General features: G+C 49.3%; 14 protein-coding genes across 14 annotated transcripts; 3 read left to right on the top strand and 11 right to left on the bottom strand.

The window, feature by feature from the left end:
* Nucleotides 1–206: 206 nt before the first annotated feature.
* N7509_009028 (uncharacterized protein) lies at nt 207–599 on the top strand (the record flags this gene model as incomplete). The annotated part of the gene is made up of 2 exons (XM_056633665.1): nt 207–441; nt 493–599. 2 exons carry the CDS (start codon nt 207–209, stop codon nt 597–599), a joined length of 342 nt encoding a protein of 113 aa, XP_056484285.1.
* A 685-nt stretch (nt 600–1,284) lies between these two features.
* Nucleotides 1,285–2,106, top strand: N7509_009029 (uncharacterized protein; the record flags this gene model as incomplete). The annotated part of the gene is made up of 1 exon (XM_056633666.1): nt 1,285–2,106. The coding sequence occupies one exon, from the start codon at nt 1,285–1,287 to the stop codon at nt 2,104–2,106; it is 822 nt and encodes a 273-aa protein (XP_056484286.1).
* A 443-nt stretch (nt 2,107–2,549) lies between these two features.
* N7509_009030 (isopenicillin N synthase family dioxygenase) lies at nt 2,550–3,658 on the bottom strand (the record flags this gene model as incomplete). Its single annotated transcript, XM_056633667.1, has 2 exons — nt 2,550–3,324; nt 3,387–3,658. 2 exons carry the CDS (start codon nt 3,656–3,658, stop codon nt 2,550–2,552), a joined length of 1,047 nt encoding a protein of 348 aa, XP_056484287.1.
* An 893-nt stretch (nt 3,659–4,551) lies between these two features.
* N7509_009031 (ferric reductase family protein) lies at nt 4,552–6,591 on the bottom strand (the record flags this gene model as incomplete). The annotated part of the gene is made up of 5 exons (XM_056633668.1): nt 4,552–4,952; nt 5,011–5,578; nt 5,636–5,821; nt 5,883–5,944; nt 5,991–6,591. 5 exons carry the CDS (start codon nt 6,589–6,591, stop codon nt 4,552–4,554), a joined length of 1,818 nt encoding a protein of 605 aa, XP_056484288.1.
* A 1,110-nt stretch (nt 6,592–7,701) lies between these two features.
* Nucleotides 7,702–10,201, bottom strand: N7509_009032 (FAD-dependent oxidoreductase; the record flags this gene model as incomplete). Its single annotated transcript, XM_056633669.1, has 5 exons — nt 7,702–8,443; nt 8,508–9,103; nt 9,156–9,526; nt 9,577–9,848; nt 9,909–10,201. The coding sequence occupies 5 exons, from the start codon at nt 10,199–10,201 to the stop codon at nt 7,702–7,704; spliced, it is 2,274 nt and encodes a 757-aa protein (XP_056484289.1).
* A 654-nt stretch (nt 10,202–10,855) lies between these two features.
* N7509_009033 (basic helix-loop-helix domain-containing protein) lies at nt 10,856–13,993 on the bottom strand (the record flags this gene model as incomplete). Its single annotated transcript, XM_056633670.1, has 1 exon — nt 10,856–13,993. The coding sequence occupies one exon, from the start codon at nt 13,991–13,993 to the stop codon at nt 10,856–10,858; it is 3,138 nt and encodes a 1,045-aa protein (XP_056484290.1).
* Nucleotides 13,994–16,357: 2,364 nt separating this feature from the next.
* On the bottom strand, nt 16,358–17,932 carry N7509_009034 (putative GTP cyclohydrolase II; the record flags this gene model as incomplete). The annotated part of the gene is made up of 5 exons (XM_056633671.1): nt 16,358–16,363; nt 16,416–16,697; nt 16,768–16,907; nt 16,961–17,783; nt 17,879–17,932. 5 exons carry the CDS (start codon nt 17,930–17,932, stop codon nt 16,358–16,360), a joined length of 1,305 nt encoding a protein of 434 aa, XP_056484291.1.
* Nucleotides 17,933–18,827: 895 nt separating this feature from the next.
* On the top strand, nt 18,828–20,780 carry N7509_009035 (transcription factor domain-containing protein; the record flags this gene model as incomplete). Its single annotated transcript, XM_056633672.1, has 4 exons — nt 18,828–19,530; nt 19,588–20,008; nt 20,064–20,355; nt 20,415–20,780. The coding sequence occupies 4 exons, from the start codon at nt 18,828–18,830 to the stop codon at nt 20,778–20,780; spliced, it is 1,782 nt and encodes a 593-aa protein (XP_056484292.1).
* Nucleotides 20,781–20,906: 126 nt separating this feature from the next.
* On the bottom strand, nt 20,907–22,556 carry N7509_009036 (GMC family oxidoreductase; the record flags this gene model as incomplete). The annotated part of the gene is made up of 1 exon (XM_056633673.1): nt 20,907–22,556. One exon carries the CDS (start codon nt 22,554–22,556, stop codon nt 20,907–20,909), a length of 1,650 nt encoding a protein of 549 aa, XP_056484293.1.
* A 399-nt stretch (nt 22,557–22,955) lies between these two features.
* Nucleotides 22,956–23,198, bottom strand: N7509_009037 (uncharacterized protein; the record flags this gene model as incomplete). The annotated part of the gene is made up of 1 exon (XM_056633674.1): nt 22,956–23,198. The coding sequence occupies one exon, from the start codon at nt 23,196–23,198 to the stop codon at nt 22,956–22,958; it is 243 nt and encodes an 80-aa protein (XP_056484294.1).
* Nucleotides 23,199–23,586: 388 nt separating this feature from the next.
* On the bottom strand, nt 23,587–23,868 carry N7509_009038 (uncharacterized protein; the record flags this gene model as incomplete). Its single annotated transcript, XM_056633675.1, has 1 exon — nt 23,587–23,868. One exon carries the CDS (start codon nt 23,866–23,868, stop codon nt 23,587–23,589), a length of 282 nt encoding a protein of 93 aa, XP_056484295.1.
* Nucleotides 23,869–23,886: 18 nt separating this feature from the next.
* N7509_009039 (uncharacterized protein) lies at nt 23,887–24,078 on the bottom strand (the record flags this gene model as incomplete). The annotated part of the gene is made up of 1 exon (XM_056633676.1): nt 23,887–24,078. The coding sequence occupies one exon, from the start codon at nt 24,076–24,078 to the stop codon at nt 23,887–23,889; it is 192 nt and encodes a 63-aa protein (XP_056484296.1).
* A 357-nt stretch (nt 24,079–24,435) lies between these two features.
* N7509_009040 (class I SAM-dependent methyltransferase) lies at nt 24,436–25,338 on the bottom strand (the record flags this gene model as incomplete). The annotated part of the gene is made up of 1 exon (XM_056633677.1): nt 24,436–25,338. One exon carries the CDS (start codon nt 25,336–25,338, stop codon nt 24,436–24,438), a length of 903 nt encoding a protein of 300 aa, XP_056484297.1.
* Nucleotides 25,339–25,718: 380 nt separating this feature from the next.
* On the bottom strand, nt 25,719–27,008 carry N7509_009041 (uncharacterized protein; the record flags this gene model as incomplete). The annotated part of the gene is made up of 1 exon (XM_056633678.1): nt 25,719–27,008. The coding sequence occupies one exon, from the start codon at nt 27,006–27,008 to the stop codon at nt 25,719–25,721; it is 1,290 nt and encodes a 429-aa protein (XP_056484298.1).
* Between the last annotated feature and the right edge of the window lie 831 nt (nt 27,009–27,839).

A 27,839-nucleotide genomic window follows, 5' to 3' on the forward strand; every position in this document is an offset into this window, starting at 1 on the left:
ACGGATCACGGTTAGCTCCGAGAGCTTGATTGAGATCTCTTGGATCTATTTTTGAATCTCAAAATATATCCAATATATTGGTAGTATTCCAAGTTCAGCAGAAGGAAAAGTTATTTAAGGGCCACGAGCTGCTGTCAATCACATCATCAACAGCCTCTCAAACAACGGAAACAAAACACAGCAACTCCAAGTTCAATACATTCAAAATGCAGCTTATCACTCTTCTCACTTCTACAGTTGCTCTCATGGGCGCTGCCTCCGCCGCTCCTGCTCAGGGGACTACTCGCTACGCGACCTTGGAGCTGATGAGCGATACTACCTGCACTGCTGCACTCGGCGAGATGGGTGTCTACGACACTGATATCAACAAATGCAATATCATTCCGGATGGAGAGCATGTTCGATCCGTCGAGTTCCGTCTGCAGACGGGTAACTGTGTTTGTGAGTATTGCCGGTGTCCAAGATGATGATCGCATTCTAACACTAGACTAGTGCACACTTACAGCGATATTACTTGCCACTTCGATGACCAGGTTTGGCAAGGGGGCGAATGCGCTCGTGGTGAGAAGTACTATCGCAGCTATAAGCTACTCTGCTAGATGGATGCCGCATGATAGGATTGAATTCGAGCGGCGTGGTTGTGTGATGTGTATAAATTTGTCTAGTCTCAATCCATAATCGATGTTTACTTATCAATATTTTTTCCATCGCTATTTTACCTGGTAGACATCCAGACAGTAATATTTATATTATAAAATTTCCCAAAGTTCTAATTCAGACTGGCTGACGATTGTGGAGATCTCTCTACTAAACATGCCGATTCAATTCGGGCGAACGGGGCTGCGCCGTATAATATACACACCATAGAAGAGTCAATACAACCCTAAATATTTTATTATTTCTGGGATTGACCGCCTTCATCAAAATAACTCCTTATCACATAGTGATTGAAATTAAAGTATGTTGGTTTTCTACTTCGGAGACATATGGCCACGTGACCGGAAACCGATTTACGCGTGGCGACGATCAACGATTTTCATCCTCTCACCAGCTTGCCCAGAAATGCCGCCAGCTCCTCCGAAATCATTTACCCTGCGCAGATCCTGTCAGGCCTGTGCTAGGTGCAAAAGACGATGCGATCAGCGATCACCCAAATGCAGCAGGTGCATTAGCAGGGGGCTGGATTGTGAATATACGAACGCGCCCATGACCGTTAGAAAAGCACCTCAGAAATCTATTGAAAGCCAAACTCCCCTCAACTTTCGCCAGAGAAATTCCACTCCTATGGGCCAAATAAAATCCCCTTTGCGGTTAGAGATTGCAAAAGAATACGACCAATCTGCCATTCGATTCTTAGTGAATGGAATACGAGAGTTCCCGAGATCATTTGCGAAGAGCCAAAAAACGCTCTTCATTCATCCCGATGTTAATGCGTCGGAGCCTCCGGCACCCATTCGAGATATACACTGGCTCTGCAAACTGCAGTTACAAGCAGAGAAAGCACAGCGTTCCCAGGATCTATGCCCTCTTTTACGAAGAAAATTGGCAGAGTATACACGGCATCTTTCACACGCCTTGGGGATTGAAGAGCTTCTGGGATATTCTCAGGCTTTGATTCTCACCCAGTGCATTCTGGCTTTAAATGAAGATGACTCGAATGAGTACTCCGAGGGAACGAGCGTGTTGCTAGAGTGGGTCGCCGAGCGATTGTGGCAGCAAGCTCCTATTCAGCTTCCTTCATCGCTTAGCCCTCGACATGCCTGGCTACTAGCCGAGAGTGTCCGTCGTACCATCATCGTCAGCCTGATGCTTCGCAGTGCGTATTCATTGCACACTAGGAACTACTCTGTTCGGACTCCATTTGTGGATGCCTTACCATTCGACGTGCATATGAAGCTATGGGAGGATGGCTCTCAGCAGGCGTGGGGAAAAGCAGATACGGGATCTCATGGTGCAATGATGTCATTGCATGAATACTCCGATGCTCTAGAACACGGTCGAGTTTATGATGTCTCTCCATTTGCTGCATTGATCCTGGCAGCCTGCAAAGGGAAAGAAGTATCGGCCATAACCTTTCCGCCAGCGAGCTCATATATCATGACATGAATCAAACCAAGTTATAATGCAAATGCCGTGGTTGTTACATATCCAAGACAGAGAAAGCAGTCCACAAGCACAAACTCAATTGTGAGATAATGGTGTTCCGACGACTAACGTAGATCGCATAAGGGTGAACATTCATGCTAACGTACAAAAAGGGCTCCAGGGGGGGGAAAAAAGAAAAAAAACAGGGCACGAGAGCTGTTGGCGCATGGGTGACTGTCGCTGGGGAAATTGTTGCTCTGGGTACCGAAGTCGCTTGGGTTGCATATCCATTCGCCGTATTCAAAAGATAATCAAACCCGGAGCTTCCAGGTTTCAAATTCTGTTTGGGTCAAGGTCGCAGAGGGAAAATAACCGGCATTGGAAACGAGTCATAAATGCTGCACGGGCCAGTGCTGCCACCATTAGCTGCCCGGGCAGAGCAGCCCCAGTCACAATCAGACAAATCAATTGTCTTCATCGTCCTGGAACTCCACCCAGGTCTTCATTTTCGCTCGCACATGCTCACCGTATAAGACAAATCCCTCATCACTGTCGACAGAACGAACAAGACAGTTCTCTCCCGGCTCAAAGAAGAACGGGACACTGATTCTGCCCATTGCCTGGCTTTCACCATTCTGTTGGCCAGTAACAGCCGACGCAGAGGCTCTCATCGGGGGTGCACGCACACGATGCATGGTGGCAACAAATCTTCCACCAGATACCTTGGTCATGAGATCTCCAATATTGACCACCAGCGACTCGGGAATATAGGGCGCGGCGACCCATTCTCCAGATGAGTTGCGTACTTCCAAGCCTCCGGTAGAATCTTGGTGCAGCAAGGTCAAAATTCCACTATCGGTGTGAGGAGTACAGCTCAGCTTGACATCGCCTGATCCTGCAGAACCTGAACCTGAAGCCACCGATTCCACTGCAGGATAGTGGAGCAATCGAAGAGTGCTCAATGAGTCTTCCAAATACGATCCGAAATAGTCCGCCGATTTACCGAGAGAAACAGCAAGGAGTGAGAGGAGCTTTGACGCAAGAATTTGAAGCTCGACATAAAGAGTCTCAAGTTTTGGTCGAGCTGGAAGTAAATTCTCCTCTGGCCATACATTTTGCTCGGCGAGGTTGAACTTTGATGTCGATGAGGTGGTGGATGTACGAATAGGCACGGCAGGGCCCATCTCAAACCCTTCTTTCAGATTGTCGGAGGCCAATTCGGGCTGGGTGGGGAAATATCTTTACAGAAATATGTGCGTTAGTTATGATACTACTAAATAACCAGATACAAGGGTAATGACCCTCGATATGTGTTCTGATGGCTGCGTCGGAAAGATCGTTTGGCGAGCTTCATTTTTTCCTCTTGGGGCAATGCAAAGAATTCTCGCGACATGCTGAATACCTGCTCGTGGTTGAAGCTCAAAGGGACATTGGTGAGGTATGCGAAGCCAGTCGTAGTGAACACATCATATAGACGCTGGCTGAGAGCTGTCAATTGCTCTTCAGATGCCCCGCCGGGATCCCCGAGAGGACCAACATCGACAACGGGCAGCGAAGAAAAAGTTGTCGTCATTTTTATACGACCGTGTGTAGGCTCGAATACCGGAGGAGAAATTGAAGGAGACACTGGCAATAATCGCGGGGCAGTGCGCAAGCTTTATAATGAAATTCAATTCCAAGCGAAACCCTCCCCGCTGACACAATAGATCCACAAAGATCCACCACGGGGAAGAGGTCGCGTGTCGTCTGTCTGCACCCCCCTTAGCCAACCATCGGTCACCAAGAAGCGGTGGCTCGAACGTCTCGGAGGCCGATGGACTACCCAGGTTGATGTATCGGGTTTCTGAAAGTAGTGATTGGAAACATAGGGCCGCTAGAGCCTGCGGGTGTTGCAAATCCATGCAAAGGAAACTTGGAGTACGAGTATACCCTCATGAGTGAATCGCACAATCTTTTTTCACACTAATCTCAGCTCCTAGAGTAATTACCCCATGGGTCTCCCCACTGGCAGCTACCCCTTTCCTATGTAGCGGGGATTTGTCGCACTCGACATGCCCTTCTCGGCATAAGGCGGGGAGTCCCGATACCCGATCCACCGTGTGCCGTGTGGCTGGCGGTTATGATCGAAGGCGCCAGCCAGAGAAAGCCATGATTCATTCTGCCAGGCTAAAATCCCATGGTCTTTTGGTAGAATAGCGGAGTTGGCGTGGGGGGATGTATTTGCTGTAGGTCCGTGCGTCACGCAGTGCAATGACGAAGCCGAGGCTATGCGATAGTAAAGTTGCCCATCAAGAGGAAATTTCACGGATTTTTGGTGTCTTTACAATTTTCACCGGGCATTCTTTTAAAAATTTGAAGGATTGTAGTTTCAAGTTTTTGGTTAAATATGTATTAGAGGATATATACTAGAATTATCTCAAAACGTACTTGCCAGCAACATCATGACAGAACGAAATTTATAAACAATCACCACGAGAACGCCTCTTCAAAAAGATCTACAGTCTTCTCGCCTTGAACATTTCGAACAGCTTCGCGGACACTATCTCCCAGGCCACCAGGGCCGCACACACTAACAGCCAATGCACCAACCTGCTCGGCCTTTTCATTTTCCAATAACGGCTGGAAAGACGGCCTGCCGTAGTGCACGTTAATGGGAACATTTGAGGGTGCGCATTGCGTCCATGGTGTCTCTGGCGCAGGAATGTACTCCTCGAATGTCTCCTTGTGCTCCGTGACGTAGACACTTATTGAGAGCATAAGACCAGGGAACTGGAAATATGTCTCTCCTTTAGGGTCCATTATGCTGCTGCTCAGGGAGTCGTGGCTGAAGATATCAGTCATCCAGTTGTGAATCCAGGCCAAATGATCTGATTTGTAGGATTAGTAACTGTGTCCAAACATGACTGAGGGAACGTTCAAGCTTACCTAAACTCCGAATCATCCAGACAAGATGCACTTTGCGAGTTGCCGTCTTGCGAGAGGCAAAGTTGGTTACAACCTCATGCAAATATGACATAGGATGAGTGATGCCAATTCCGCCGGCAACAAGCAGCAAAGTTCCATATGAGGCCAGTGAATGAATGCCACCAAATGGTCCCTCTGCCAATGCTGTCACTTTAATCCTCCCTTCTGGCGAATCTTCTACTTTATCCAAAAGTTTCTTGGTGAACCCATCCTGTCCTTTGATGAGGACAGACATAGTTGTGGTCTCTGAGCCTCCCAAGAGGGTCGCAATGGAGTCGCTTGAGCTTCGCTTCTCAGTCACGTTCAAAGTGTCCGTGCCTGCAGATGACCAAGCAACCGTGAATGGATGAGAAGTCCAGAGTCCCAGACAGGGCATGTAGAGATACATGTATTGACCAGGACGGAAATTCCATGCTCTGGAGACATCGACATCCACACGTGCGACCGAGCCTGGGAGTGCTTCCACAGTTGCAGTCGTGCGGCGCTTGCCGCAGTTTCTCCATATCAGAATCCCAAGTCTGCTCGCACGCTGTATATGAGTCAGTATGAGGTTCATGTGCCTTGGAAAGTGATTGAAGAAACATACATCCAGACCCCAAAGAATGAGAGTTCCCAAAAGTACCCGCTGTTGCAGTAGGTTTTTCAAGTGATACCAAAGAGCGACAAACGACATAACGGCAAGGGCAATATGGAGATGTAGAAAAAGCTCATAGAGGGAGTGTCGAGCCGGCGACAACGATTGCACGAAAATGAAAAGGAATCCAAGCAAAGCCTATGGAGACATGGTTAGACAGGCTATAAGCTGTGGCGACCCAATTTAGTGTTGGACATACCACGAGGCCATAAATGTAGAAGGGCATATGCCATATTGTGTCAAGGATGTAGTTAATACCATCTGCCTTAGGTTAGATGAGTCTTCATCGCCGTAGGAAGATACGTACTTTCACGTGCCAGACTCGCCAACACGGCAGACATGTGAATGATTGCATTTGCAGCAATAGTACGCCCAACCCACCGGTGCATAAAGTTGAAGGTATCGAAAGAGAGACCGAGTAGCGGGATCAAGGGGTTATTCCTGCCAGCACTCAGAACTAAACCAGGCATGTTCATCACAGCCAAGTGTCCTGCAGCGTACTTAAGTTGGAACATCTTCTTGGGAAAGTTCTCCCACCAATCTACCGTAACAACCACAAATAGGAAGTTAAGTAGAAGATAGAGTGCCAAGAGGATGACTTCCAACCGCAATGGTACCGATCCCATATGGAGCCTTAAAAACCGAAATTCGCGACTGTGGCGGGAGCCCCATAGAGGTGCATAAAATATATGCTTCTTGAGACTTGCGTTGATAGCACTGATTTGAGCTAGCAGGCTCTGGTCGTCGGTTTGTCTGGCTGTTTTTGATCTGCGACGGTGTCGAATTCGAATTGCTGTTCTCCAAAAGAATAGCAGGGCGATGAAGCCTCCGACGGAAAATAGAGGAACAGCCACGAATGGGTTCATTGGTGGCTCTCCGGGGCCATTTCCCTTGAGTTGGACGCCCATTGTTCCATTCGACAATCGGGTCTGGCTGTATAGCTCGGAGCGAGGGAGTAGTAATGGATGCTATTGTCAGCCGCCCAACGCCGTGGATGCGCAGTGTCTCCTGGGAGGCTGATATCGAGAAGCAGGAGGTGGTAGGGAGGAAAGATTGGCTGATCTGGATGGAAAGATAAATCTTCACAGCGACGCGTGCCAGGGCATCGCCGCCATAAAGTTGTATTCAGTTGTCTTGGCCTATTGCCGCACCTGGATGCCGTCATCGACCCCTGGGGCCTTGAATCGGAAACATCGTCATTCTTCAAAGGATTGAGCCCCACACGAAAACGTGAGTGTAACCGACCGAATCGGGTAGGACTAGATCATAGGCTAGCTTAAGCTTATGCGGGTATGCACCCTGTCAGTGGCGGGTATGGCGTAAAGTCTAGATTTTAGTTCCCGCGGACCCAGTCTACTCAAGGAGACAAATTGGCATGCGCAATCTAGCTGATCTCACTGAATCCAGAAGGCTGGTTCTGATGGGTGATGTGCACTGCTAGTCTTAAAACAGTGAGATGGTTGTTTGTCGGCAACCCGAAAACGGATGTGCTGGAGATGCCGTCTTCGGCCTATCCCTTGTTTCCCCCCCCGCGCATCCGGTCACCCATCTACATCTATTCCGACCCCATCATTTTTACCCCTGGATTAACTTCAAAGTATTCCCAGGTCTTAGGATTTGCAATTCCAAGCTTTCGCTCTTACAAATGGGTGACAATTGAGATCTAAACGTCATTTCCACTAGATCGTGCGGAACCCCGGAGAGCAGCGTGGGCGCAAACCCGATCTTCCTGAACGCAACTGCAACGTTATAAACAATGGGCCAGTTAAATAGTGGAGACAGGGTGAGATGTGACGTTATACTCTTCGTCTTAAGTAGAGAAGAGATGGTTGTAAAACTCTAAGTCTAGACCCTACGAGTAGTTCTATGACTGAGCTCAGGATCTTTTCGCCGAGGTGAAGAATGAGAGAAGAGAGTATCATTTCCTAATATGTATACAATTTCCTGATTGAGAATCGGAGTCACCGACTTGAATTGCCGAAGCTGAATAGACAGCCCTCACTCTATGGATCTTGCGATCAGGCCTTCTCGTCGGGTCCGGCGTCGATGGGGCTCTGTCTCTTCCGTGATGCTTCCCATTCGGTTTCTCGCGATGCCCACAGGCGAGCGACAGCCACACTAGGGGCCAATGCGAGGCCCATAGCAGTGTAGAAGAGCATCATGGAGCCCAAATTCTCGGAATTAGCGTTGACTCTTCGGATATCCCATATGATAAACCACATAAAAGCCATCAGCATCAAATCCAGCAGCAACGCCTTGGCATCATCGCCTCCACACGGATTTCCCGAGGAAAAAGCCGAGCGTAGATCAATGAATCTCAGCATAGAGATCCCTTTCGTAGAATCTCCAAAAAAGGATACTAGGAGTAGACTCAGTTGCAACAATGAGAAAAATATCGAGATTGGCTTTAGATCTCGATCGCCCCATAGAAGGGCTGGACCACCACCACCACCACCACAACTGGTGGGTTCCCACCACAAAACCCCTTTCCTGGCAAGCTGGATGGTGAGGGGTAGGGTGGCATGGGAAAGGGCCCATTGGAACGATGGAAACGTGGAGCAAGCAAATGTGTATGCTATGACGGGGAGGTAGTTGACGAGACAGGCAAGTTGAAGGGACCGAGCGGTGGCTAGATCGATCGCTCTTGGGGAGGGGTAGTAGTAGGACTTAATGCCCGTGAAGAAAACGAATAGAGCCATGTATAGGGGCGCCACAAACTCCCAGCCGACGAACATGGCAGCTATTCCGAATGGAAGGGCACTGGTCCAGATTAGCTCAGAAACGAAATCAGAAGGGGGGTATGTAGTATAACGAGAGTACCCACCTGCGCAATGGACCTATCGAGAAACATGTGCGATATGACTCGATGGATATAATAACCGTGATGACTGTGACGGAAAGGTTGTAGTAGAGCTGGACGAATTTTGCCCGTTTCTCTGATGTCGACGTAGGCGCTGCTTGCTGCATATGGGGATACAGGAAAAACAGGAAGGTAGCAAGGAGCAAAGCAAAAAGCATAGTGACGATACCTGAGCGACGCTTAGGCTTGACTCGAACCTCATCAGAGAACGGCATAAAGCCACCGCGCGAAGGGAGAGGCAAATGCTTGAGGCGCGGGGTTTCCGCAAACATTTTACTTAACGCATCAGCCATCACTTCCATGCCTGCTTTTTTGATCAGATTTAGCTGAATGAACTTGGTCACCCGCGTTTCCAGAGCTTCCATTTTCTGTATTCCGTGAGACATATCAACAACTTTGCTGGATAGCGATAGTCGAGCCTGTTGATAGTTCCGCAAGGCTGTTTCCAGACCAGCTTCGTTGGTATTTCCATCTTCTACTATGGTATCCTTCAACTCATTCGCTAGCACAGCAGCGGATTGTATAGCGGTGTTTCCGCCCAGCCCACCTAAGGGATTGACCTGAATCATTAGTTAGTATGGCGCTATTTTTGGCACAGTTGGCATTTCCTACCTTGTGCCAGGAATCGCCTAGCAGCACCATTCGTTTATAAAAAGAATGCTTTAGAATACCCTCTTCAATGGGGACAATTGAAACTCGAATTCGACGGTCGTAGATATCTCCGAAGTTTAAACCAGGCCTCACCATATCATCACGAGCCAAGGCAACGATTCGATTCAGATCATCTTCCGTGTAGCGCGGGATCGCTTTGCCCTGCGTCTTTTCCTCGTTTTTGAACGGTAAGAACCAATACAGAGTATTGTCGGGACCAGCTGCGCAGAGATGATTGTGACCCTCTCCGAAACGCTTGAATGCCTGGTCCGGGCGAAGGCCCTCTGGCGCCTTTGAGATACCAAACAGGCCGCCATAGTCACAAGTAAATGCTGATCGAAGTAAGGATTCTGTATCAAGGAGGTGAGGCAAAACCACTCACCATGTGCTTCTGGGAAAAGATCAGTGCCAGGGCTATTCTCAGCGGCAATACGCTGCATCTCCTGCCGAACACGACTATGAACGCCGTCTGCACCTACTACAAGGTCTCCATGGAACAAAGAACCGCCGGCTGTCTCAACCTCTACCCCTTCAGAATGATAAAACACTTTGACAACCCCGTGTGAGGTCTTGACTTTGGATCTATCCCGAAGATTCTCGAAGAGCGTCTCGATCACCTTTCTCCGGTCCATGAACCGCATCTTAGAACCGAACCTGCAACAAAATTTAGCTACCAAGAAAGCCACCATCTACGCAAATGTGCAAATAGCTTACGATTCCTGAAACCAGCGTCCAAATTCGGCCAAATCGACGGCTGGACCTCCATAGCGATCCGACATAAGCAGAGAATTGACCGGCTCATTTGCGTCTTCAAGGGCCTGGTAACAGCCCAGTTGATCGAGAATCCGCGCGCCATTCGGTTGAATCGCGAACCCAGCGCCAAGTTGCGGTGCAACAAGAGCGTGTTTTTCTAGTACCACAAAGTCAATGTCGTACTGCTCCAACATATTGGCCAGGGCCAGGCCAGCGATGCTGCCGCCGACAATGATCACCTTGAATGGCGCCATTGTAGAGATGCGGTGAGCTGCAAAGTTTTGGTTGACCCAGCGAGGACTTTCCTGCTTTTTCAATCCCGATTTAGGACGGACTCGATCCTTGTCCTTGCCCTTGTCCGTTCGTGCAGATTCTCGAGCGTCATGCCACGAGGATTTCTGCTAGCTTGGGGGCCGTGAAAAGCGGAGCTCGTCTTGTTGTTGGGACCCGCTGATTTGCTATCGTCGATCCTTCGTTGCTCCGTGACTCACGCGAGATGTGACAGCTCGGCATCGCCCCGTTTCATCCCCTGTCGGCGTTACGGGTTTAGCAGAAGGGAGCCAAGATGTGAATATAGCCCCGAAATACGATCGGGGTAGGTACCGAAGTTGGGGGTATTCTATGGTGATGGCCAAGACTGACTAGCACACCATTCTATCTTACAATTTTGAAACTAGTTGATTGAAGTTTAATTTCAGAATGATACAATTCTTGACCACTAAAGGCTGTGCTGTGTAGTAGAACCAGCAATATCTAGACATCGAAGAATGCTTTTTGCCCAACAAAAGGCATCATAGTCCCAACCATGAGAACGCCACGATCCGCCTTGCTCGCAGTGGATCCCCAAAGCGGCCCTAGTAACTAGTATCCCTTTCCCATGATTCTTCCTAAGATAATACAACCCATTCTCAAAACGCCAGATATTCAAAATCAAAAACCCATAACGCCGAACCAACTATCATATGATCATCATGAACTGCTGCAGGCTGTAGCTTTAAGCAGAAACCTCCTGGACCTTCTCCGGAACATTCAGGAATAGGAATACACTGGGCGTCGTCCTCCAGGCTAAGACTCCCATATCCAGTGTCATTGCTAGCAGACCGTTCCCTGCGCAAAGGCTTTCCGAAACGAGATCCGGCCACGTCCTGATCAGCATCGCTCTGATGGGACTGGTCAGATGCACCGCGGCGACGACGCTGGCGTCGCTTTCTTGATTGAACCATCTCCGGCGGTGGCGTGTGCAGGAAGTCATCCACATTGATGTCCGCATTCGCACAGGCAGTGGAGCATGACCTGACTATCACATCAACAAGTGTGGGGGAAAAGCCGTAGAATGCTGGGTTGTAGGCATTCCGCGACCAGTATATGAGTTCGGCGGCAACTCGGCCTAAGTTTGGGATATCGCGGGGGCACACAGCGACCTTCCGTGGGACACGAGGCTTTTCGTCGGCCTCATCATCTGCAGAGGCAGCCTCGGAAGGGGGCGCGGAAGGGGCAGAAGAATCTGATGAGACAATGTAATCGACATCGGAGGCAAGGAGGTGCATCAAGTGATAGACCGCTGAGAAACCGAGCAAGCTTAGCTCAACGGGGTCAATGGGGAGTTGGTTGAACCAATTGATGGCTTTCTGAAGGGTAAAAGAGGCAGGCAGACTCGTGTCACCGGCAGATCGAGAGGTTACGACCGTGGCAATCATCGCACATCGTACCGCGATCGAGATTTCATCCCGAACCGAGACAGGCAGCGAGGAATCCAGGAAGTTTGCAGTCTGATTATGCTTGTCCTTTCGCTTATCTTTCGGAAGTGTGGCGAGGACAGCCCCGACATTTTCAATACGACCTTGCTCAAAGAAAACTGCCTTCATGACTAGAGCGCGGGCATAGGCAGCGGAGAGGCCGGGAGCCACATTGAGGGCCATACGTATCTTCTCCTTAAACGCGTCGCGGCTTGTTTTAGAAACAGGACCGCCCTCGCTGGCCTCCAGGTATTTCAGGAGGGCATTCTGCAGAAGATGACTAGACCACCAGGCTGCGAGTGCGTCGACGGAGCACTGGATGGCGGGGTCTTCTTCAACCACATCAAGCATAACCTCATCATCACCAGTGCCTTCCTGCGTAGGTCGGTTCCAGGTCAGGTTCACAGCACGTTGGATGATACTATCAGTCATGACATCTTCGCAGTCCATATCGACGAGAGTGGCGAGATGAGATGGAAGTCTGTCTGGATGTCCCTCGGGAAGTGCATGGTTAATTTCTTTCGCGACGCCCCACTGGAATCGGGCAAGAGCCCGAGCAATGTCGTTGGAAACTTGGAAACTCCAGGAGCCGGGCTCGCCAACCCGCCACAAAAGAATTCGAACATGCATAGCCTTAAGCATCATTCGCATTGGGCTCGAAGGGAGTGTCCCGGCAGCGAAAATGGTCAACACAAGACGGCTCTTGCTAATCTCCGCATCACCACCCGTAAGCTGAGCATCGATGGCGATGTCCCATGTCTTGACACGGCCTTTTTCATCCTCTTCGGTGATCCCAGTAACCCACGAGTAGATCTTCCAGCCCATGAAGCACCGCAAGACGTACTCAAAGCATCGCGATGTAACAACATACCATTCGCGGAAGAACCTGTGTCGTGGAACACCCACTCGTTGCATGCTTGTCAGCCAAGCCTGGCGACGAAAGTCACTTGATGTCGGGGCGGTCGTCTTTGCTTCGACTGCCTTGGCTGGAGTACGCTGTGTCACAGGCTCAGAGGTAAAGAGGTAGACGAAGACAATGAAGGCACTGCCAAAGACCATCATAGCAAGGATCAGGAAGTGCGAGATAGCCCGTGCATGTTGGGAGTACCAGAAACTGTTCATGTAGTACTGCCAGTGAGCAAGAGAAGACGGCTGGAGGCGGTAAAAGAGGTTCAGTGGCATCGCCAGTAAACCCTTTGCCTCCGATTCGGACTTGTCCGAACCAAAGCCTTCGAGGACCATGAGCCCTGCAAGAGCCCCCAACATGTACTTATTCGGCATCTTTGACCGTCGACGGGATCCTTCCTCTCGAGCCAACGGGCCATTTGATGGTGAGGCTGACAGGTATGATTCGGCGAAAATTCCTCGAGGTGCGTTCTCTTCTCGGAATCGTTTGAGAGAGTCGGGAATCTTGATCATGCCTTCGGGAGGGCTGCTTGAAGTCGGCGGGCTGTCGAGTTCCTCCGGCTGAGAAAAAACACTTGGTGATGTGCCGGCGTTTGAATCACTGGATGCTGTGTAATTGCTGGGTGAGGAAACGGAGGCCGACGATGTCACTGCTTGGTCGGCCGCTTTATCGACCTGGCGCAGACGGTTTTTCAGGCCAGTATTTTCGTCTTCGAGTCGCTTATTGCGTATCTCGAGGTGCTTGATATACTCGGTAGCCTTGGATAGAATGGAAGCCTTGTTGAGTTTGTTGGCGGACTGGGCACCATCTCCATCGTCTTCTTCCTCGTTGGAATCGCCATTTGGATTCTTCGACGTTCGCAGACTCGGCACGCTGTCGCGGAGTTCGGCGATCTTTTCGTTAAGATTGGCTCGGTATCGTTTCTCAATGACATTGTGAGCACGCTTCTTTGCGGGCATCTTCTTGCCGGGCTGGACTGGCTCAGTCACAGTTGTAGCATCGTCGTCGCTACCCGTCTTTCGCTTCCGGCCGACTCCCACGCATGAGATCGGCGACACGAGGCCGGTTTGTGAGGTTGGGAAGTTGGAGGCAATGGAGCTTCTCCCAGTTGTGTTACGTTTGAATCCCTCGTGTTGGTTTGCTGGGATCTCCATCAAACCAAGCGGGAGGTGCGGAGAGAATTCCTGCTGCTGAAGATGACTGGGGGAACTGGAGATTGTATTTGGAGAGACAAATGGAAGATTGGCAGGCTTTTGATCATTCTCTTCCGAGAACATGGGCTCATCCCATCTCATCCACTGGGTCCAGTCCTGGTTGGAGTTCTCGGCGGTTGATTGGGGTTGGTTCGGCCCATCCCCGCCAGAATGGCGGCGGGGAGAGAAGAGTTGGAAATCGTTATCCATGTTGAATGTAGTAGATATGGTGACCAGACGCACAGGGCGTGGATACTAGACTCGTGGTGAGTATCAGATCGAATGCAAAGCAAAACCGCGCACGATTGCGAACACTAAATCATATGTTAGTTCGGTATAGTGAGTCGGAAGATGGCCACCGAAACAGCTATGCACTGAGGACTGACATGACAGATTCGAAGACCAATAGCGACAAGGGACCATTCAACAAAGGATCCGATAACTTACTGGATGCCGGTGCTCGTATCAATCAACGGGGATGAAATTAGATCAACCTCCAGGGCAGGGTAGGGAGATGTAGAAGCAAAACTGAAAGAGGGGGAAAGAGTTGTCAGAGTCATGACCGCAGGAGGTCCATGGGAACGGAGAGCTAGGCAAGGATACCCACATTTCAGGTCAGTAGCGTCGGCGGGCCCTTTCTGCGACCAGATTTGGGGGGTGAGGTGGATGGGAGGTGGGTTCTCGAAATCAATTGGTGTTTTCCTGCAAAGACGATCACTTCGTAAAAGCCGGTGGATCGCAGGAGATTTGGCGCCAAACGAAACGGTAAAACGAGCCGGCGAAGATCGGTGTTTATTGAAGAGATGCAAAAGTCGCGGAAGTGAGACCAATCGAGGATACCCCCAGGCTGTCAAAGTTGAAGCCTGCTCGTCTTGTCGTATGATTCCGGCTCGCCGCACTTCCGGGGGTATCGTATCGGTATTTGCCGGGATTTGAGGGGACTGCCGGGTACCATGGCCGTGTTTCACAGTGTAAAGTTACATGTTTTATTACCAGCCCAGACAAACCCCCTGATGAGTCAGCCCGAGCATGTGACAAGACCAGAAAATCGTTCAAAGTGCCCAGTTGTACTTTGACTTAGCAGGAAATGATTTCTTCATCGTATACTTTTTTTTCGATTAATTTCTGTCTAAATATCCTACTTTCCACTCACACATTTACTGTCTCTTCCCACATCAAATCTGCGTGCAAGTGAAAATTCCAGGATCAAAGAGGTGGCCCACTGCGGCGTCTCACGGCAGAATGGGCTGCGCGTTCTGATCTTATCTGATCGGGTACTGGCTCCACTCGCCCAGCCCCAATCCACGCCCATGGCAACTCACGCGAATAGGATCACACCGTCTCCCGCTAAAGAACCCCCCTGGTGGATCTCTAATCCGGTGTCGGCGGGTCCCAATTGAGTCCAAAAATCCCCTCATTCACCAAACAGACTACGACGACCGTCTCTAGGAAGCGGGGGCCCGGTAGAGGATGGAAACGAGGCGGCCCAATCTGCGTCATAATTGCTGTTGGATGGAAGACCCGCCCCATGTCGGAAATCTGCCGGTGAGAACTCGAGATTTATTTTTCAGAACAATGTCTCGTCCAAAACTCCAAACCACGGTCCGCTAGAATTCCTTCAGACGCCTCTCGATCTCTACCACCGGAACGCCCCCTCCAGCTCCGCCGTTATTTCGGTGTACTCGTGTGCCATTGTTCGCATCCTCCAATCCATACCTCTCAGCTGACTATCACGGCTTTACATTCCCGCAAGACTTGCCGATCCTCGCCACCAAAAGGTACAGCGCCGCTCAATGCGATCCCACCCGTGCACGGTCTATCGACAGACGTCATCTCCATTGGACCTCGAATACCTCAATCGCCTTGCAGGCAGCGGTGAACGGATTAAAGAATGGATACTGTGCCACGTCTGCCCAAAATAGTATTGCAAGCCCCGATCTACGGAATTTACGAGTAGAAGTGGATTGAGAAATTGAGAACTCCCCGGGAGAGAGGCTTCCTAGCGTTTCATGCTGTATGGTTCTGCTGGGGTTGAGCATCTCGTAGCATCATCAGCAAATGCACAGAAAGCCTGGGTGACGGTCTGGCAGTAAGGCCGATTGAATCGCTTGCCATGAGGTCATTGCAGACACATATACCGTAGCACATGTGTCTCTTCAAACACTGGTGAGCATATAGACTGCCAGTGGGCTTGGACTTTAACGCGACATTTATTTAGCATACGCGATAGAGCCAGAAGATCGCATGTAGCTCTACCTTCAGTTGGTATGGTAACGCGGGGGGCAACGCCATGTTGGAGATCGGAGCTGGACCGACTATCGGCGCTAGGGAAAATGTCGATCACATCAGTTTTCAACTGCCACAAGGACCTTGAAGTCTACCTTGCTTGAATTTTATCTGATGCATATGCTTTGATTTTTTTTATATTTAAATACTAGCACCATTTATGCCTGGTTTATGGGCAACTCCTGGAAACATGCAACGAACCAGAATGAAACATGAAAAATAAAAAATGCCCGAGAGGAAAAGAAAGCATTGCCTTCACCGCTGCATGACGGGAGGAACAAGCCCTGTTCAATGCTAAAACGGCGTTAGTATGATCGGAAATGGAACTGTCTGGAATAATGCTCACAGTGATATCCTCCCACTTCTCCCAGCCACGCCCTTTAACCTGGGCAAGTTCGTCCATCGTGAACTGCTTGCCGGTAGTGAAATAGCCAGCATTGATCTTTGCATCAATCTCAACTCTGGAATCGCTGGGGATCATTTCCTCCGGAATAGGAATCCGCTCGAGAATCTTGATACCAGAGTCGACGATCGCATCGTGCTTCATATTTGACATGGAAAGCATGCGATCGATCTTCTTTATGCCGAGCCAGTGCAGAATATCCGGCATCAAGGCTTGGAAACGCATCTGTGTAAAGAAAATTGTCAGAATGACCTCTTCAAAAAAGAGAGAAAAGAAAAAGGGCTGGGTATCATACATCCCGCACGCCGGCGATGTTCTCCGTTCGAGTGAAATACTTGTCAGCGGTGTCTCCGCCTCGCTTTCTCGCGTTGTACACGAGGTACTTGATCACTTCTCCCAGTGCACGGCCTTCCTTGCGGAAGTATATCACGACTCCTAAAAGATATTACGTTAGAAGGGATCAGGTATCCACCGAGTTAAGTACCTACCGGAACCTCCATTCTGGGCTTCATTAATGGCCTCCTCAATACCAAAGGCGAGATAGGGTCGACAGGTACAGATATCCGATTGGAATACATCGCTACCGTTACACTCGTCATGAATTCGCAGTGCAAGCTTGACATTCTCATCTGAGACTCGTTCCGGTGGACCAAAGATATAAACCGTCAGGCCTCCAATTGGCGGCAAAAAGACCTTTAGATCAGGGCGAGTGATCAACTCCGGGTAGCTGCCTCCAGTCTGCTCGAATAGAGTCCGGCGGAGAGTTCCTTCATCCACGCCGAAGCGCTCAGCAACACCGGCTAAGAACCAAACCGGTTCAACTGCGACCTTTGTGACTCGAACCTCGCCGGAGGAATCGACAAGAATATTACCATCGACTTGCAGTCGATCCTCACGGATTGCTTCGCCAATCTCCGCCAGCTTCATATTAGCCCGAGTGATTGCCATAGTGGGCCGAATGTCCCATCCGGCCTCGAGCTCCTCGCGGTATTGGTTGACTATATCATGGCCGTACGGATCCATCGAGACGATTTTGGTCTTGTCGGCCCATGCAGGCTGCCAGTTAAAATCGAAGGTGGGCTGACTGTTTCGCAGGTCCGGCCGGAAATCAGCGTCCAAGTCACCCGAGGCAATTGCCAGAGCATTGTAGATGCTATAGCTACCGCCATGGGCGCCGATCGCATTGCGGCGTTTGACGAGGTTATCTCTTCGAGAAACGACGATCGGCCCGCGAGCTTTGGCATCGGGCGCACCCCATTCCAGAGGAACTGGTTCGATTCCACTTTGGCCAGGGTATGTGGTCAACTGCTGCTGGTTAACATTTCAACGGTTCTCTCGCCACTAGAGATAGGGAGGGGAGAAGGGAGACAGGGAAGCTTCCCATCCTAAGGTATAGGGAGCCCTACGATGATATGCTTGCTGTAGCGATGGGCTGCAGACGCCGGTTCGGGGGCTGGCATGGTAGAAGAAGATTCAGATTCAAGAGTCATTATATCCAGGAGATAATGACAAGAGAAGAGACCAGCGAGACTGGTTTTACGGTGAAAGACTGGGCTGCAGCAGGCCCCGTGACATTCCATTCCCCCGCACGTTATCGCCTTATCTCCCTCTATTGGGCCCCTCCAATGCTACGCTGAGTGGTTTGTTGTAGATCAAAATTGAAATCTTACTCTATCATGTCCTCCATAGATAAGATAATGTCAAGAATGTCGATAATGTTGATATACGAACATCTAGACGGGCTACTAACTATGACAATTCCCTGGAGATCCGCCTAGGTCCACTCCACCACCCAACCATGGCATTTACCCGATCGGGACTAGCCTTCAAACAGGTGAATCAAAGACTCCGACTCCGACTCCGACTCCGACTCTGTAAATCTGTCACTCCGTCACTCCGTCACTCTGATCCACTTCGGAATTCTCGGCGTTCAACTCGTGTTTCGGAGTAATCTGGTGTGACCAACGCCGAACCCGACTTCTAGCACCTCACCTCACCTCACTTCGCTTCACCTCAAGCGACAACATTCAATGGGTTTTCTGCTCAATATATTTTAACTAAGTGCTTATAGTCCTCGCTATAACATACAATGAGGTACGTGGCTTGATCCGATTGTAGGACTCAATATATTGACACAATGGGAACAGTGCGCGGCGCCGCAACGGCAAACGCCCCTCATGCGAGCCATGCCGGCGTAATAAGGTACGGTGCGATCATATGAGTGCCCCTTGTTCCCGGTGCAAAGCTCGCGGGATTGCGTCGGAATGCTTTTATCACCCAGCGCCATTAACGCGGCTACGAGACCGGAGCCACGTGCCGCTCACTGAAGGTATCCCGTTTGACCGAGCCCCGGGGATGCCCGCTGAGTCTGGCACACAAGCTCAAGTTGAGTCGGCATATCGGAATAAACCATTTCTCACAGGGTACCTTGGTCCGACGAGCTTTGTGTCATCACTATGTGACGATGTGGACTTCTCGTCGGATGGCCGAGGTCTTGAAATGGAAATTCCACCGCGAGTTCTACCCTCTTTTTGGGTTCAGAAGGTCTCTGATCTCCTGCTTGCTTTGACGGACTTTGCTCCAATCGAAGCAGTCATTCGCGAATATTATGGATTGAGTCAGGCCTCTGTGATTCCTGAGCCATTCATCTTGAACAGTCTGGCCCCAGTTGAAAATATGACCAAGGGTCTTCTTTCTTCCCACAAGGCTGGTGGATTTAGGTCTTTATTAACGACGAAAGTGATCCAGAATACGGCCAATATTTTTGAAGTTCCATCTTCGGTGGCTGGGAAAGACTTTCACTCTTTATATACCGGCCAGGCTATTCGTTTAGAGATACTCGGAGTGATTTGCTCATTGGCCGGGCGCGCAGCATATCTGGGACTCGCTGGGAAAAACTTTGACAACGAGAAACAGCGTTTACAATTTTCGAAGAAGATGCTCATCGCGAGCGATGCTGCACTTCATATTTGCAAAATCCTGACCCCTTTGAATGATCTTACCATTTGGCTGGTGCAAGAAAATTTATTCTTCTGCCTTGCTGCAGATGGAAATTCAAGTGAGCAAAGGCCTTATGAAATTTTCCAAGTCGACTTTTCTTCCTAATAACTTCAAGGTCCCCAAACTTGGAATAAACTCGGCGAGCTATCTACGGACATCTTTGCACTTGGCCTCCATCGTAATTCAAAAAATTCAACTCAAACGCCGGAATTCCTCCTGGAATCCCGTCGGCGTACTTTTGCAGCAGCCTACAGGGTGGACAAAAGTATCGCAACATTTCTGGGCCGACCACCTCGCATACCAACGAGATATGCTGATTGTGGTCTACCGCTTGATGTTAGTGACGAGGCATTTTCAACAGATAATGGGAATTTGACCTATTCCCTCGATCAAGTTGACATAAATGGCTGGAGTACTTGCGGCCTCTTTTACCCTGCCTCCTGGATGCGAGCTCGTTCGATCATATGTGGGTTTCGTGATGAGATTCTCGAAGTTGCATTGCAGAAGGACACCCCTGAGACTGCGGCCACGCTACTGTAAGATCTCAATTCATCCCCGAGGAAAGTCTGATCATCTTACTGAAGTATGCAGTGGAATTTCCAAGAGATGCCAAGCATCTTGGAATGAAATACCCGCCCATCTCAAATATACCTCCCAGTGCTGGGAGATGAACCTCCCAACCGCTACTCCGATCATGCTCGTTGTTTCATATTTAGCGTATCTATACAACGAATTCTTGGTACACCAGTTCCTAGTTGGTAAAACAAACCCTAGAGGGAGTTGTGCACTATTATCTGTCAGCTCAGATATCTTGTCTGCTGTTCTAATAATTGGAACTCGACGTGATCAGACTGTGGACTTACGACCGGACTTTACCTGGCTAGTATGCATTGGAAGTTACTTCTAAAAAGTCTATAACAAACAAGCTAAATGCTCCTCTAGATTCTGCTTTATGGCATTCCCAGTGCTAGCATCCTTGTCAAAGACCTCCAGAGTCAAAATCGGACTGGAGAACCATTATTATACGAAGGCTCGAGGCCTGCTCTGATTCGAAGTTTGAGCGTCTTCATTTCTCATTTGGACACAGTTGCAGAACCTGGAAATTCTAATTATTCATTGTTGCAACGGGCAAGTCGGGTATTTACGAAGATTATTGACGAAATTCTTGAACCCCAGGCTTCACTGCCAACACATAATGAGCTGGACGATTATGCTTTACTTGATTGTGATCAAGTGATTGATATGAGTGACTTGGACCTGTTAAATACCATTGAAATTGGTGTCTGCTTTGACCAATGGTTGATTTAATTATATTGATATAATATCGATTACTTCTGTTCAGGATGATAAGATCCGCATGTAGGCAATTTGACGATATCCTATAAATAGTTTCGCTTGCCCACATGTGTCCCAAACTTAACAGAATGTGAAATTTTAGTTTCCGCTATCAGCAATAAAATTTGCTGCTCGATCTGCGACCGTGTAGATGCAGTATTGGTAATGGGCAGCAACTGGGGTTGGCAGTACACTGGCGTCGACAACTCGTAGTCCATCCACGCCATACACACGTAATTCGGTATCCACGGCCTTGCCCATAGCACAACTGCCGGCAGGATGGAAGAAAGTGTTGGCTACCCGCCGAACACGAGCATCTATTTCGTCATCCGAAGATTTTGAGGTTAACACAGGATACCCCTCTGGTGCGATCTCGGTCTCAATCACGTCTTTCAGTGCTGTGGACTCTTGGAAGACTTGCAAAGCCCGCCGTATACCAGCGCGCATCATAGTTCGATCAACCTCAGTAGCATAATAGTTTGGATCAATCTGCGGAGGAGCGGTTGGATCATTCGAAGAAAGAGTAATGCTGCCTCGAGAAGTTGGAAGCATTCCCAATATAGGTGTTGATATATGAAGACCATCAAACGGAATGTCCATCCCGGCATGCACCGCACCTGCTGGCGCATACACGTTCAATGTTTCGGTGAAGCAGTTCCTCTCGTCAAGAAGATACTCTCTTTCTGGGTTAGATACCTCAATACCATCGCTAATCAAGGCATCGGATATCAATTTCTTATCCAGGCCCGAAAAGACAATCCAATCGGCAGGCAACCCAAGTCCGAAGGCAGGATTGCTCCCGATGGCACTCATTGGGAGACCTAGCTTCTCTTGTTTCAACTTCCAGATCAGAGCAACAGCCGGATGATCGTGGAAATTGCGGCCTATCTCAGGCGCATCGACAACCTGTTGAATACCGTGCTGCTCTAGCTGCTCTTTGGGTCCGATTCCAGATAATAGAAGAAGTTTCGGCGTGTTATAAGCCCCACAAGAAACAATCACCTCTTTCCGGGCATAGAAAGTCCGACCATCAAGGAGTTGAACACCATTTGCACGCTGGGTTCCTGTACCAGTTTCCGATAAAAGGATGCGAGCGGTCGGAGCTTCGGTCAAAATTTCAACTCCATCAACGTAGAAGATTTTGTGCGCGAACTGCCGTTTCCCTTGGTGCCAATTCTCGACTAGCTCTGTGATCCCTAGGGGATCTCCATTTTGGGGGTTTGCGTTGTGACGAGCACCCTCACTCTCCCATCCAGTTCGCACAAGATCACGAAGTGGGTATTTGCGATCCTGGTGGCTTTGTGAGGTTGAGCTCGTCTTGATGACGCCGTCCGATCCGCCGTAGCGTTCAAAATATGGCAAGAGGTTGTCATAGCTCCACCGATCATCTTTCACTAGCTTCGCCCAACGGTCATAGTCGACTTTAGGGCCGCGGAGCCAGGTAGCGTAGTTGATGGATGACCCGCCCCCAAGAGCTTTGGCAGCGGCCTGGTAGCAGGCTCTGTTGTCAAGATGGGGCTGTGGCACTGACAGGAAGTCCCAGTCAAGATCGGAGTGGTGAATACCGAAGCATGCAAGTGGTGCACTGGTCAGAGGATTCCCAACTGGGTCATTCCCCGCTTCCAATAGAAGAATTGAAGTATTTGGAAGCCTCTCATGCAAACGAGATGCAACAGCACATCCGCCAATGCCACCTCCCACCACGATGTAATCGTAGGATGAAGTATTAGTGCTAGATGATTCAGTCATGGCCGCTGGCGATCAATAGAATGTGGGAGCGTTGAGGTTCAAGGAAGAGCGGGATAGATTTCATGTACCAGTAACAGAGTAAGAAGTAAGTGGAAAGAGTAAGATTTGAGTAGGCGTCTTCCACCCGATCAAGTATCAAAAGTGGCCAAGACTTATTTCTGGCCCCCAAAGCCCTCGCACTTATGCCTTGATCTGCGTTGGATCCACTTTGGTTTTGGCCCCCGATATTTTTTAGTCATGGGTCAATCACTAGTTACATGGCCAAGAGCGTCCAGCGTATTCATGTATACTTTCTGCATATCATTCAATTTAAAAAATAAACACTATTCATACAGATATCACGTCAATTCAGCTTTCACTCGACCCGACTCGTCATTTTAGCGTCATGCAGATTGTGAACTATTTCTTGAGATTATCAAGAATCACTGACGGGTCCAATGGAAAGAGGCCTTCGCTAGCGAATGCATCTTTGACTTCTTTGGGATTGAGCACCTTCTTGCGATGGGTGAAGAAGTTCTTGATGAAGCATCCTTTCTCTTCATCGGCATCCGCCATTTTAACACCATCAAAACTCCTGAGTCTCCAGTAGTCCTTGTAGGAAGAGAAGTGCTTCAATTCAAATGGTTGCATAAGATCATCCATCTTCAAAGGGAAGGTGAGTGGGATGATGTTGTGTTGGTCGCAGAACTCTAGAAAAGCGAACGTCAGATGTGTCGATTCGCCCCGGAACAGTAGGATTCGAGGTCGGGCGTCGGTGACGCGATCCTTTGTTTGGCGATCAAAAAATTGGATCTATTCGAGTGTCACATCCTCAGTGACGCGACCACTGGGGTTACTTTTGAATACGGTTGACTCTGGAGCCCCCCTTGGTTTGAGGCCAGGTTTCAGGGATATTGTCTCCTTGAATAATCAAGAAAGGATCTGCTATCCAGCCATCGGCAGCGACACATTCGATGGTAGTATTCCATTCACTGTAGGTCCGGTCTGAGGACGCGGGTGGAGGTCGTTCATTGCCAAAGCAAAAGGCCCATCACACTCTGTTTCCTCGGCCGATCTGAAAATTGGTTTCATCGAAATTATAGATGTTAGCGGGGCAAACGTTCTCTGTCGCGGTCTTAAAACGGCCAAACCATTCCTGCAAAACATTTCGATCTGATAATTGAAGACGATTCTTCTTGGTAGGTCGCATTCTAAAGGGCTTCAAGTCCTCGGATAGTCCTTCGATGAAACGATCCACTGCGGCTTTGCTAATGCCGGGCTTGAGATGACTGGCGGATGATTTGACTTGAAGGACATTTGGAATATGGGACATCTCCTTCACTCGCTTGATTCAGCCGATCAGGGCCTCTTCTTGCGCATCATCCAATACTTTGGATGTGGTGCGGCTTGATTTGGTCGCGCGGCTTTTCTGCCGAGGTCGTTCCTCAGGGGCATTGAGTACACTGTCTAACCAATCATCGGCCATGTTTTCCTTGTTCAATGACCTTGAGGCGAGGCTGTGATGGCTTTGCCACCCGGGCATTGCCCTGAGTGGCCTTTGGGGTTGCTTTCTTAGGCATAATGGCTGGGGAGAAGAAGTGTGGAAGAGATAACTAAACATTCGGACGCGTTCAAGTTGTTTGGTGTCGGGACCCACTGACGTAACTCCTCTCCCGAATAACTCATCACATTCTACTGGTCTCTTTTTCGATCAATCGATATTATTACATGATTGATTTTGTCATGACATGATCGGTGGTTTTTTATTGGGCTTCGTGGCTACGAGCTAGAAATTCTGAGATGGATTCTCGGAATTGATAATGTAGGAGATATTTTCACTTATATTGTAGTAGTTAGTACTTCTACATCTAACACCCCATATGACTTCAAGTTCAAGCAACTACTCTTCCCTCGTGATTGTAAAAAGAAGTCTCCTGGAGTTCTCATCTTCAACAGCATTCTTTCCTTTGTTTTGAACACCAACTTCATCAAGGGAACCTTCAACCTTCCACTTTGTACCAGTTGCCGCTCCAACCTTTTCCCACAACTCGGCCAATGTTCTCACATCATGTCGGAAACTGGTACTTCCTGGCTTAATGGCTGGTACTTCGGAAGGTTTTACACTTCCACTCTGTCTGCCAACAATTATACCCCCATTCTTGACTAGTTTGGCAACAGACTTTGCCGCCTCGAACTGCTCCGCAAGCGTGAAAAGATGGAAAAACGCAGAGCAATGGATCACATCGACTCCTCTAGCCACAAGACCTGCCCAAGGCTCGCCTTGTGACTCACCCTGGAAGATATCGGCGACCGCGAATTTGCTTTCGAGTGTATTGTGGTCGAGAAATAGCTCGTAACCGAGATCCATCAGCGGGCCTTCGATGTCAAGGCCGATTAGCTGGGACGAGGGCACGCCATCCAGTACAAGCTGGCGTAGGTCTTGACCGAAGCAACAGCCTAGATCTAGGTATGTTGCTGAAGGATTAGACATGAGACGCGCTAGGATCGACTCGTAGAGTGGATGCGTTAACAGCGTGAGGTTGAGAAAGCGGTAGTGCCCTATACAAGGGTATGGGTTGGCAGCAAAGCCACGGGCACGCTGGTGATCGTTAGGATTAACCAGCTCAGCAATTGAAAGATAATTCAAACGTACAATCTCATTAACATGCTTGACTACGCCCGGGGAAGGAACCTTGGAGTATGCCTCGAGCAGGTGGCGGATCTGTGGGTTGACATCTTCAATATCGGGATCGTACCATTTTTGGTGACGGTCTGCATTGCTTGTATTTTTCGTCGCGGCCATAGTGAGAAGAGTAATCCGTGGCTGAAATGAGGTATTTCTAGGTCAGGCAAATGACTACCAAGAGATGCAGGACTTTATAGTAACCTCACTAGCAGGTGTCCGGGATTATGGGGTTTAAATCCCGCCCAGCGGCCCCCAACTTAAAAGTGGACCTTGCGACGATCAAGGGTGTCGTCATCTAGTGCTCGAGCTTTTTCTTGTGGCTTGGTGGAGATTGAGAAATGAAAAAGTATTTCAAATAATTGAATTATTCATAATCAGGACATCAAAAGGGTATAACAGGAATTATGTGGGCCTCTCAAGGCTAACGATTCGATCAGTGACAAGGTCGAAGATAAGACAAGCCTCTCGCTCAAGATACAACCAGCACATGCCGACGGCTACTGTGCCCTTTCGGTTCGCTCAGCCTCATTAACAGCGATGGTCTTGGGCTCGGCATCCAGCTCCTCGCCTCTTGGCGTATCCGTTGAGCCCTGCCCTTGGTGAGGAGATGGAGTACTCATAGGTGGCATGCCGTTCCCATCGGGTCCACCAGCTGAGGGATACACTTGGGTCTGGTCCGGAGGCAGATATGGCATTTGAGCTGTCATTGGGGCTGTAAGACCAAGGGTCTCGGCGGCGGGGTCGTGTCTCTTAAAGAAGCTATTAAACCAAGAGCTGAACTTCTTTCCGGATGACATCTCTGACCAGCGGGCTGCTAGGAAAGCTTGTTGATCGGGGGTTTTCGCTGGGTATCTCTTCACCGAGAGCAGGGATAGACAGGAGAGAATTGGAAACGAACAGGCGAATGCGTATGGGAATCCACGGCGAACTTTCCCACCGAGCATAGCGCGCCTGTAGATGAACCAACTCTCGACAAAACCGATGATGAGGCATAGACCGAACCAGCTGAAGATAACGGCCAAGGCAATAGCCCACGGTGTAATTCCCCAGGTGTAGTGACAGCCGTCAGAGCAACAATAGCCGCCTCCAATTGCAGAACTCCCAGCGTTCCAGGTGAACTCCTTGCAATTATAATAAGAAGAATCTCCGCCGCTGCCATATCCAGTGCTGTCGGAGTCTCCCGAATTGGAGCCAGAGTCGGCATAGTAGCTGTAGCAGGAGGTGTAGTATGCCGGCTTGTATTGCGAGCTTGCAGAGGAAAATATGCTTGCCGGAATAGCTGTAGGATCCAATAGCCCGTTTACCTCGGTGTAGGCCCCCGTGATATAGGAATAGTGTTCCGTCGTCGTTTTTATCCAGATTGGGTCCACAAAGTCATTGGCATCATATGGCACATATACAGGAATAGTCGTAGTCAGCGATTGCTTTGTTGTATAACTGCATGATGATGGAGCCGTGTATGTGACGCTGACATAGTAATCCACATAGTGATTGGCTGTAACGGGGACGCCAGCTGATGGCTCCACGACCAAATTGAGAGCCGTGACCTCGCTACTGTAGCCTTCAGTCTCGGTATATGAGGAGATCACAGATGGGTTTGTGACTGTCGGGGAGATTTCAACCGTCCTCGTGCGCATGATAGGGTCCTCTGTGAGATATTTCCCTGTATAGCCTTCTACTGCAACAGTTTCGACAACAGCAATATACTTAGTGCCGAACCATGGCGAGGCTTTGGCTGGAGCTAGAAGCACCGAGGCCAGAAGAAAGCAAGCTCTGGGTAGCTTCATAGTGCCAAATGCAGCAATCAATAGTGGGGGAACAGGAATGAGAAAGCAATTCGCGTATTTGAACGGGCACCATCCCTTTCAAATAATATGAGTCGGAAAACTCAACGTCTTGGCCTGGGAAGCCCACGCGCCTGGCTATACCCACTTCAGCACTATTTCACGAAATGAAGCCCACAAGCCCAGTGATAAATCGGTCCTAATGGCAAAAGGAGGTAGACTCAGAATGCTCAAATCTCTAAATAGGCTATTGTGGACCCATTCAATCGATGTCATTGGCCTTGATTTTTAGAATGAAGACCGCCTATTTCTAGGGCTCGTATTCAGAGCTCCGGGCGTTGGTCATTGGCCTAAACGCGGGTGAATACGAACAAGCCAAGAACTCCGGGAGCCGCTAGGCTTGTTATCAAGGAGCCCAGTGAGAATTTACTTTAAGGCCCCGGGCTCTTTTACACGCAGAGTCGCGAGCCTGTGGTGCCCTCTTTTAAATTCAGAACGCATCTTCGGAGAGTGGCCTTTCACATGTGGACCGTATCCGGCAGGACCAAACATTCGGCAAGCCCACGAAACGTGCTGACTTCCAAGATGGCATAAATTACCTGGTTTGTGAATACTTGCCCCTGAATCATGTTCTTGCGAAATGATGAGCGTAAATGCCAAAAAGGCGGGGGGGAAAGGTAGATAAGGAGAAAATCGTAGAGGAAGCGGTTTTGGATTCGTGAATTGGTATCTATTATGGCAGCCATCCTCTGGGATCATGAAAAACAGATAAGAGTTCGTAATTCTTCATGCAAGACGTGAATCGACAAGTCCTTGCAGATATGTCATCAAAGG

The sequence above is a fragment of the Penicillium cosmopolitanum genome, assembly GCF_028827165.1.
Source record: "Penicillium cosmopolitanum strain IBT 29677 chromosome Unknown utg000009l:1.0-9042332.0:1.0-9050551.0, whole genome shotgun sequence".
Taxonomy (NCBI): Eukaryota; Fungi; Ascomycota; class Eurotiomycetes; order Eurotiales; family Aspergillaceae; genus Penicillium; species Penicillium cosmopolitanum.